Source organism: Antechinus flavipes, chromosome 4 (genome assembly GCF_016432865.1).
Source record: "Antechinus flavipes isolate AdamAnt ecotype Samford, QLD, Australia chromosome 4, AdamAnt_v2, whole genome shotgun sequence".
Lineage (NCBI taxonomy): Eukaryota > Metazoa > Chordata > Mammalia > Dasyuromorphia > Dasyuridae > Antechinus > Antechinus flavipes.
Window position 1 is genome coordinate 218,005,252 of NC_067401.1, and position 11,402 is coordinate 218,016,653.

The following is an 11,402-nucleotide window of genomic DNA, read 5'->3' on the forward strand; positions in this document are numbered from 1 at the left end:
TCAAATTGATTTTCTAACTGCAGGTCTAACTATGTGACTCTTCTATATTTGATAAACTCCAGTGGTTCCATAATAACTCCTGAATTAAATATTCTTTGCTTCATTTCTTTATTATCTAGCCTTAATCACAGAATGAATGATTGCCTCAATCAAACTAAGACCAATTAAAGATTTTAGCTTAAAAAGGTCCAGATCTCCCACTGCATCTGGTCTATTCCCAGTCATCCTGTTATATCACTACACCCAAATGGCTATGAAGGGGAAAGTGAGGCAATTGACCTTGCACACAGCCTCTCTCACAGAAATCCAATTCACTCACATGTGATAGCATCATTTCCCTGATGCCATGGTCTTCTTCAAGAATAAAGGAGAAACAACAGAATTAAATACAAAATTCTCTGTTGTGTCTTAAAATCCTTTGTTACCTGGCATTATCTTTCCATTCCAATCTTTTTTTTTAAACTTCACTCCCCTCCATAAACTCAATAATACAATGACATTGTTCTTCTTTATGCTTAAACAGGACACACTATCCCAACTGTGCACTTTCATTGGCTGTCTGCCTTTGGGATATCTGCCATATCTGGAATGGTCTTCCTTCACACCTCTATCTCTTGATTTCTCTGGCTTCCTTAAAGACTCAGTTAAACAGACAATTTTCAGATGAAGAAATGAAAATCATTTCTAGTCATATAAAAAAATGGTCTAAATCACTATTGATCAGAGAAATGCAAATTGAGACAACTCTGAAATACCACTACACACCTCTCAGATTGACTAAAATAGCTGGAAAAGATGATGATAAATGTTGGAAGGGATGTGGGAAAACTGGGACACTTACACATTGTTGGTGGAGTTGTGAATAGATCCAACCATTCTGGAGAGCAATTTGGAACTGTACCCAAAGTGCTATCAAACTGTGCATACCCTTTGATCCAGCAGTGTTTCCACTGAATTTTGCCCTAAAGAGATCATAAAGGAAGGAAAGGAAACCCACATGTGCAAAAATGTTTATGGCAGCCCTTTTTGTGGTATTAAAAAACTAGAAACTGAGTGGATGCCCATAAGTTGGGGGATGATTGAATAAGTTGTGGAATATTAATGCTATGGAATATTCTTTTTTATAAGAAATGATCAGCAGGATGATTTCAGAAAGCTCTGGAGAGATTTACATGAACTGATGCTAAATGAAATTAGTAGGAAAAAGAGACCATTGTACACAGTGATAACCAATTCTGATGAAAGTGGCTCTTTTCAACAATGAGTTGATTCAAGCCAATTCCAATAGACTTGTGATAGAGAGAACCATCTCTCAGAAAGAGGATTGTTGGGACTGAATGTGGATAGTTTTTTTTCACCTTTTTGTGGTTGTTTGTCTGTTTTTTTGTTTTTTTACTCATTTTTTTTTCTTTTTTGATCTGATTTTTCTTGTGTAGCATGATAAATGTGGAAATATGTATGGAAGAATTATACATTTATAATTATATATTTAACATATATTGGATTACTTGCTATCTAGGGAAGAAAGTGGAAGAAAGGGAGAAAATTTAGAACACAAAGTTTTGCAAGGGTGAATACTGAAAACTGTCTTTGCATATATTTTGAAAAGAAAAAGCTATTATTTTTTAAAAATAATTCAAATGCTAACTTAAGAGGCTTTTCCTGATACACACACACACACACACACACACACACACACACACACACACTGCTATTTTCTGTCCTCTAAGATGACCTTCCCTAGTCACATTCATATATATACAGAGTTGTGTGTATATAAATATATGTGCATATAGAAAGAAAGATAGATAATGTTCATAATTATTTGCATATCTTCTTCCCCATTAGAATATAAGCTCCTGGAGGCAAGAATCATGTTTTTGCCTTTCTTTGAATCCTCAACCCTTGGCATAGTGCCTGGCACACAGAAAGTACTTTATAAATGTTTGTCTGATTGATTAACAAAAATGAAATGATGTCTTGGGAAGTGATGTGAAAACTGGAAGTCTTCAAGCTAAAACCACTTAAGCATTTGTCTGGTGTATTATTTAGGAGATTCCTGTAATCTGAAATTGGGGTTTCTATGTAAATATCCAAAGCCTAGTTAGACGGAAAGACTTTCCTATAGAATCCAGCAAACTGCCTTTGATGACTGATGATTCTGTGCTCTACCCCCATTAGAAAGTCAGAAGAGGAATCAAGAAATCCGAGAATCTGAAAAGTCGCAGTGCATTTGGGTTCTATTTTTCCTGTTGTACCTGAAATTCTGAAATTTACTGCTGCAGAAACATAGGTTGGGGTTTTTTTATAAGAAAATTTAATGCATTTTTAATACAGGCAACTAGAAGTGGACAAGGGAGTCTGGGGATTTGCAGACACATTGCCACCTTGTGACAGGTATAGGAATTGCATGTGCCTAGTGTTGGAAAAAGTACAGTGGGGACACTATAAGTTCAGCAAGGGTCAGCCTTTGTGAGGTTTATATTTCCATTCCTTATCCTGTCTCATGATACTCCTTCAAATCACTGGAACATTTTAAGATACTTAGATGAGCTTTCTAAATCACTGCTCCATAGATTTGATTCCAAAAAGGAAATACAAAAAGCATCTTCCCTTCACTACAGAGGTAAGGAACTGTGGATTTGGAATACTACATATATTATCAGACTTTTTTTTTAGTTTAGATAAATAGAGAGAAAGAGAGAGATGATAGATAATTAGTTATATATACATATATAACTAGTTTTTTTTCTTTTTTTTGTTCTTTTAACTTTCGTTAGGAATGGAAGGAGGTGAAGAGGAGAAAGGAATTCACTGGGAAAACAAAAGATACCAATTTTTAAAAATAAGAAATTCTTTATTTTCCATCAAAAGTCTCTCAATGTAATCAGAATATTAGGGAGAGTGACATCTAAAGGTCACTAAGTAGATAGAGTGTTAGACATAGAGTCAAAAAGACTGGAATTTAAATCCAGCCTCAGACATTGAGCAAGTCATTTAACCTTTATCTGCCTCAGTTTCCTCAACTGTAAAATAATAATAACTTCTATATATTACAATGGTTAGATGTTAGGCCTGGAGTTCAACTCTGACCTTATATATTTACTATCTATTTGACATTAAGCAGATCATTTAGCCTGTTCACCTCAGTTCCTCAAATATAAAATTGGGATAATATCAGCTATCTCCTAGGAGTGATATGAGAATCAAATGAGATCATATTTGAAAAGCATTTTGCAGAGTCCCTAGAATCTAAGCATTTAATAAATGTTTATTCCCTTCTCTTATATGACCTCTGGACTTTATTCTGTAAAATAATCTTCTTTCTGTAAAACGGATTAATAGTTGCTCCCTAATAGAGATGTGTGGTCATTTTATGAAATGATGGGATTTGTACAGAACTTTCTTTTATCCTGTAAGTTTATACTCAATCAGAAATAAACACTTCAAATATGTTAAGTAATAATATTTTATTATATTAGTTCTTCATTTATCTCTTGACATATTATACTTCTGAAATATGTATACATATATATTTATAAGCTTTGAATCATAAATATATGGACAATTTCTTTAAAAAAAGATATAAACAAACAGCAAATATATTTAAACACATTTAAAATAGAATAATATGCTTCTATTTTCTCTTGCCCACTGACTGAATATTTGTGTTTTATCTTTACTCAAAAATGAAGTAATGGGACATATCATAGCATTATAAATAAAGCCAAAAAAACAAGCATGAAAAGGGATTACAACATGAAGGGGAGGTGATTTCCAGAATGAAGGAATAGAGTCTAAGATCTCAGTAACAACTTTCACTCATTTTCAAAGTGTTTAACCAGCATTTAACACCATCGTATACTAAGTAAACTTAAATATAATACTGGAATATTACTGAATTAAATAATGCTCCCTGGGAGAGCCCCAAATGATATTCTACTACATAGAAGAGAGTTTTCAGAATTATTCCCAGGTCAGGTTGAATGTCTTAAGGATTAAAGTTAATTTGAGTATGAAAGGGGCTGAGAGCTGTGTGCTTAATAGGGCTACTCTTTGGGAGGAAGGTATTTCTCCTTAGCCTTCCCAAATTCCCCAACCTAAGAGAGGGGCAGATCTCAAGCAATCGAGCGGGTGATTGGGGTAACACAGGTACAACCCACAGTAACTAGTATCTTCTCTAGGCGGAAGGAAGGGGAGCAGCTCTGTGCTGGCTCTCTGCGGAGAACCAAGAACTCCTGCTGGATGGGAACTGAATTTTTCCCATTTTCTTCTTGTCCCTCAGCATTCACACATCCCGAATACCTGCACCTGGCCTCTGCAATCTCTGAGGGAAATCTGTTGGGGTCTTTGGTGATGCTGTGGAAGAAATACACAAAAAGATGAGTTCCAAGAGAAGCAGAAGGGAAAGGCGGTTAATGTCTGGGATAGGAAGGACTACCTAAAAGTTCAGCATTACCCATAGGTCTCCCAAGCACTCATCTTTATGGCTTTCTGCTGATTGTGGGCTCCAGCCCATAAAAGAATACGTAATGTAATTACAAGAGTAACTAGCAGCCACAAGGTCTCTGAGACCTGGCACCTCTTCCTTAACAGGATGCAGCAGGGCATGGTGTTCTCACAAACATAATTCTGACCTCTTCTCTCTGACTTGGCTGCCTCTTTCGGGGCTGCTCCCAGTGGGAGAGCAAGAGCAGTGCTTACTGTCAAAAAGCAATGCAACTTTCTAAAAGCTGGTAGATCATGTGTCCAATCCCCCCACACATACTTTAACATGGATTTCTTTCAGTCCTCCAAGTTTCCTAACCCAACCTCCAAGAGACACATAAATAGTGAAACAGAATGCAATTATATGTTTATCAGCAGAAAAGGGCATTAGTAGAGAATCTCCCATATATCCTGCCTATTATTATATTTTTGTTTGTTGAATTAAAAATTTTATTGAGATTTCATATCACCTATATTTCCCCGTTTTTGCTGTATACTTATGTGACAGTAGCACACAAGCCAGTACAGTGGAAAGAACACTGATTGTGGAGTTAGGAGACCTACATTCAAATTCTGACTTTAATTCTTTCTACAACTGTGTTGTGTTACACAAATTATTTAACTTCCCCGAACTGAGGTTCCTCATTTTACAAATTGGGAAGCTGAGACTTAAGAAGGGACTTTTCCAGTCTTCTGGTCTCCAGGCAGAATGGTACACCACCCCACACCAGGAGTCATTTATCCTGAAGTAAGGCAATGTGATTCAGTATACAGTCCCCTGGAATAGAAAAATGAAAGACCCAAGATCTTTGAGCCCCAGATTTTAAAACTTACTAATTGTATTACTTTAGAGAAGTCACTTTTACCTCCTAAACCTTAATGTCTTCATCTGACAAATGAAAAAGTTGGATAATCTCAACAGTCCTAGCAATTGAGACTGTCTATGAATTAGATTTAGAGGGGGAAGGCATTTTAGAGGTTATCTAAATTCAATCCTTTCATTTTATAAAAGAGGGAAAGAGGCCATTATTGTGTTCTAAATCACACGGGTAATAAGGAACAGATAAAAAAATTCAAATACATATTTTCTAAGTCCAAATTCAGTGCTCTTTCCTCTTAAGGAAATCTCCTTCAATTCCATTCCAGTTTGTGTCTTTACTGGTGGTTTTCCCTTAAATCTGACCAATGTCATTTCCTACTACTATGCTATGTTCAGTGAAGATGAGTTGTTTTCCACTTTTTAATAGAACTGAAGATTGTCACCAGATTTTGAATTAAGTCACTTTTAAACCTAAACTTAATCCCCTAAGTCTTTTCCCATTTTACAAATCCTTAATCATTTACATTGCTCTGTGACACACCATGCCATTATCATCCAAAACAGTAAGGAGAACATGAGCTCATTTAAAAAGTTCATGAGTTTCCTTTTATGAAGAATAATCCTTACTTGTAATCCCAAGGAGAGATGGAGCGGTTCTGGAAGGTGTGTGCAAAGCGGATGCCTTGTTGATGGTTGACAATGCGGATGTCAACCATGATGCTGTTGCTCTCCAATGAGGGACAGTTATCATTCTTCTGGGAATTCGTTCCTCTTTTTGTAATTTTCCAAGCTCCCACATTCCCAAGGTGAATAAACCCCAGCACTACCAGCAGCAGTAATTCAAACTGAAAGAGAAAGAAGGGTATACTTGATTATAGGTTCTGTTTCCCTCTCAAAAAATTCAGTATGCTCAAGTTAAAGGAATAGAGCTTAATAAAATGGAAATAACAATTCTTTCTTCTATTTATGCGACTGCCAAGTTATGATGCAAAGAGAAAAATCTAAAATTATCAGCCTACAGTTGTTTCTCTACTATCTAACCCTTACTAATGTTTTAACATTGGTCTTCCACAAGACTGCTCCAGACAAACTAGTCTATTTGTCATCTTTATACATTCTTTGTGTATCGTTTCACCTCTTTCTTTTGCTGTCTTCCACATCCCATCTCAGCCTATAAAAATTCTATTTTTCAAGACTCAGATGCCATGATAACCCCAGAGAGAAGTCATTGTACTTTCTTTGAATTCCTATAGCATATATTGTCTTTCCATTCATCAAGCATCTGGCAATTGCCTTAAATGTAGAAGGTCTCAATAAATATTAGATGGGTAGATAGATGGGAAAATTAATGAATGAATCTCAGAGTAGTGTAAAGTTATTAGATTTGGAGTTAAGAAAAAGTTTATTCCAATCCTGACTTTATCTATGCAATCATGAGTCATTTACTTTCTCTAGGTTTCAGTTTCCTCATCTATAAAATAAAAGGATTAGACTAGATTATGTATCAGGTCTCTTTCAGATCTAAAATTCTATGTTCTTCTTAAGTCCCTGCTTCCCGCAATATTTCCAATTTCAATGTCTTTGTGCTGGATTTGGAATCAAGACTAGGTTCTAATCTTACCTCAGATACTTAATAGAGGTATGACCTTGGACATATCACCTAACTGTCTGAGTCCCCTCATCTTTAAAATGGAAATAATAATCGTATCTAGTTCATAGGATTGTCATGAAGATCAAATGGGATGATGTTTATAAAGTGTTGGTAAATCTTAAAGTCGTATATTATTATTAGTAGTAAACCACCAGTAGTATATTATTAGTAGTAGTCAATTATAGCTTTTGAATGTATAGAGTCACCTCAACAGAATGATGAGGTGGAAACCTTTTGTGAAAAATACTGTTAATAATTAATAACAACTATAATTCATAATAATATCATATACTTATAGAGTATGTTAGGCTTTTCACAAGTAATTTCTCTTTTAATCAATCAATCAGAATGCATTTATTAAGTACCTGTTATGTATCAGGCAATAGAAATAAAAGAGCAAAGAATAAAAGAAATTCAGAATAAAAAAGATATATTCTAATGCATATTCACATCAACACTATGAAGAGAGTAAGCTGAATATTATTATACCATTTTACAGAGAGGAAATTAGAGCTCAGAGTTATGGAATGGCTGGACCAACTGGAATTGAGCATATGTATTCTCATCCACCTTCCAACTCGTTTCCTTTCGACGAGCTTGCTTGAACTAAGAGAACACAGCTCATAAGCTATAGGGTAAAGAATAGAATCAGAGCTCCTCATGTGCAGTGGAGTGCTCTGTCCATTCACTGTAATTATTATTACCAACATGATATCTCAGTATTTGGAAACTGAACTCTAGATGATTTCTGACTGCGGAATTTTGAACTACCGTATATAATCATGTATAACAGAAGAGCATGCAGCCTAAGTTACGTATATGATTTCTTACTCAGAGACTAGAAAGGGTTTGAAATTTACTTTAACAGTTTCTACTCCTAAGCCCTGAATCCACAACTGAAGACTGGTGGTTTATATAAATTGAGGTGAGGTAATTATTTATCTTCTGAAGAGCTCAAAGTATTTTATAAATAGAGATGATCCTTTTACCCTCCATGAAACTTAGAAATGGATATTTAACTCCATTATACAAATGAAGCATGATATGCTTACATAGCTTACATTTATATAATGCTTTAAGGTTTGTAAAGTTCTCTACATAGATTACCTGACATGATTCTCACTCAGTCCTATGAGTTGCATGCTGTTATCCAAGTGTGATGTATAAAATAGTGATCCAGAAAACTGAGGCTCAGAAAGTTAAATGACTTTTTCAGATTCTCAAAGCTGATGTCTGAGGCAATATTTTAACCCAGATATTAATGGGCTATAACAAGATTTTATTTCATGAAGACTCAGAGCTTTGGCCTTCCAGAAAAGAAGAATTGAAGTATTTCTCTGTTAAGCCATGCAATAATTCAATTTCATTCTTTCACTACTATGTGCCAGGCACTGTGCCAGATGCCAAGTACAGACAAAAAACAGTCCCTGTCCTCAGGAAGCTCACAGTCTACTGTGAGGAAATACTGTAGAGGAAATAGATAGCAATGGACTTCATTATGGGAATTATCTTGGACTATCCTTTCAAAGGTTGCCAATAGGACTTCTGTTTCTAACCATATTTTGTTGTCTCTAATACTGGCAATACTTCTACCTAACAGCCAAACTTGAACAGTCTGAGTCACAGAAGACAAATTTGTCCAACAAATTTTCTGATGTTTTCCACACAATGGATTTAAATTCAAAAGCATTATCCTTCTTGCCCCTCCCAGTTATTTTTAATATAAATATTGTTCTTTTTTTTTACAAGATACAGGTTATTTAAAAAAAAAATTCTACAAAAGAAATCTACAAAAATAGAAAGACATCATATATACCGCTACTAGCATTAACTAAGGGCAGCTAAGTAGCACAGTATTGATTCTGGGGTCAGGAACACCTGAGTTCAAAAAGCCTTAGATGCTTATTAGCTGTGTGATCCTGAGCAAATCACTTACTCCTCTTTGCCTCAGTTTCCTCTTTTGTAAAATGAGTTGCAGAAACAAATGGCAAACTACTCCAGTATCTTTGCCAAGAAAACCCCAAATGGGACTACATAGAGTTGGACATGACTGAAATGTCTCAACAACAATGCAACATTAAATATAGTCATAGTTCATGCTGCCATGCTATTCTAGTATTTCTTCCTTCCCAGGGTAGCAACCCACTCCAAAGACCAAGGTCTTGGATTACAGAAATTTCAATTTGATTTTTGGTTCCAATCCCGTCATTTCCTAGGAATATGACTTTACTCAAGTCATATTGTGCCTCTGAGAGTTAATTTACTCAGCTATAAAATAAAAGGGGGTATGTAGGGAGAATTATATGTTTACTACCTACCTCTCAGGCCTATTAATCCAATCAGGTAAAATGCCTTAAATTTTATAAAGCACTTTTTTTCCTCACAATCATTCTGTAAAGAAAGTGGCAAACCTATTTTGCCCATCTTACAGATGAGAAAACTGAGACAGATTGTAAATAGTTTGCACATGGTCATCCAGTTTGAAAGTATCAAGCTAGGGCTTAAATCTGTCTCCTATCACTGAATCAAGTGCTCTCCCTGATATACCGTGTCCAATATGAACCATCAAACTAACACTGAGGTATATGAAGGAGATTCTACCTAATAGAAGAGCCTTCTATCACTAAGGACTTCATTTTCAGTAGCGCTAGTGTCCTACAATTCTACAGGGCAATAAGAAAATATTAGAGCATCCCTACCACCTATCACAAAGGTCTTCCTCCTAAAGGAGCTGTCCAAAGTGCAATATTGAAGAATCTCAAGTCTTCAGTCCATGTTTATATCCCCTTCTCTCTGAAGAATCCTTATATCCAATTAGATATGAATTTTAGTTCCAAATAACTGTGGTTAGGTGCAAAAGTGAAGCAAAATCATGTGTAACTTATTTTCTGAGAGCTAAATTTAAAGTGAGGACAAGTAGGTTTAAAATCACTTACTAATCACATGAGCAAAAGCAAGAAATCAGTTTGCTTTCTCCTTTATTAAGTGAGCATAATAATATATACCACTTTCCTTATAGAGTCATTTTTAGAAAAGTATCTTTCTAGCCTTAAAATCCAACAGAAGTATATAGTATTTTTCTTATTCCATAGCCCAAAGTCACAGAGTTGTATATCCTATCACCCCTGGCAACGAATTGGGACAATTGACAATGAATAATAAAAATTAATAATTTTCACATTGAACATTTTGCAAAATCCTCTCCCTTAACAGTATTTCCTATGATTCTCTCAATATCCAAAGTGACTAGTACAAGTATTGGTTTACTCTTTTAGAGATAATGAAACAGATTCAGTTAAGTCAAATAAATTATTCAGTGTCACATGGCTGAAAGGATGGAATTAGATTCAAATGTAGGATTTTTTTTTTTACTCTGAGGCAGTACCCTTCCCATAATATCTCACCTAATAGTTATCCTTTTTTTCTCCTCCTAACAATAACCCAATAAAATACTATTAATAATAATAATCACAACAATCTAGAAATCATTCATTTTTCTATAAAGCTGTGAATTTTTTAAGCACTGTCCTGATAATAGTCATGTGGGAGGAGGGGATTGTACAAACATTATACTACTTATTTTCCAAATGAGCTATCAAATGGCAAAGCAAAATCTGTTACCTTTTTTAATGAAGAGAAAAGTTTTTTATCAAACTTTATCCCATAGAACTCATCTTTACTGACTATGAGAAAAAAAATTACAATACTCACCATCCTTGTACCCTTCTGGAAAGCCATTGTTATTTTCCTCAGGTGGCCAATTTAGTATTTGAAGCACCTGGCTGGTATATGTGTATGTGTGTGTGTCTGTGTATTGTATCCTTGATGGTACCTGCTCCTTTTATAGTGGTTGTAAAGCAATCACTGCCCTTATTTCCACTAGCCTGTTTTTCGTCTTAGAGTTGTGGTTAACTTGGAGTTGCTGACTAAACTTTTTTTTTTTCAATTCTACTTTCTGAGGGGTGGAAAAGGAAGACTTGAAAGGAAAAGAATGACGGCAGAATGCTCAAATCTTTAATCACCACCCCCACTTCCACCTTTAGCATCTCACGCTATAACAGAATCCTGAAATGTCTGATTAACTGACCCAAGTTCCAAATTACTGTTTTCTTTTCTTTATTTACATAAATTGCTGACTCTTTCCACATGCTTTCTCATCTATTTTCTTATCTTCAAGAGATATGCAAATGTTAAATGCGCATTATATTTCAGAGAATTCTTAGCATGACGCTAGAAAAGAAAAACTATTGGACCCATTTTAAGGATAGGAAAACTAAGTCTCTAGAAAGATGAAATAAATTAGTGGAAAAGTCAGAAATAGGGTTTAGTTGGACTTTTCTGGGCTACCTCAATAAATTCTGATTTTAATTCAATGGACAAAGTACCAGCTCATTCAATAAAATTGGATTATTCCACCATATAACTACTATTATGTGAAAGAAC

The 11,402-nt window shown here is 35.1% G+C and overlaps 1 protein-coding gene across 1 annotated transcript; it reads right to left on the reverse strand.

Moving 5' to 3' along the window:
• Positions 1 to 3,658: 3,658 nt before the first annotated feature.
• Positions 3,659 to 10,697, reverse strand: IL17F (interleukin 17F). Its single transcript, XM_051996696.1, has 3 exons — positions 10,671 to 10,697; positions 5,936 to 6,153; positions 3,659 to 4,359 (listed from the first exon to the last, which is right to left on the reverse strand). Exons 1-3 carry the CDS (start codon positions 10,695 to 10,697, stop codon positions 4,119 to 4,121), a joined length of 486 nt encoding a protein of 161 aa, XP_051852656.1. The 3' UTR covers positions 3,659 to 4,118.
• Positions 10,698 to 11,402: the final 705 nt, after the last annotated feature.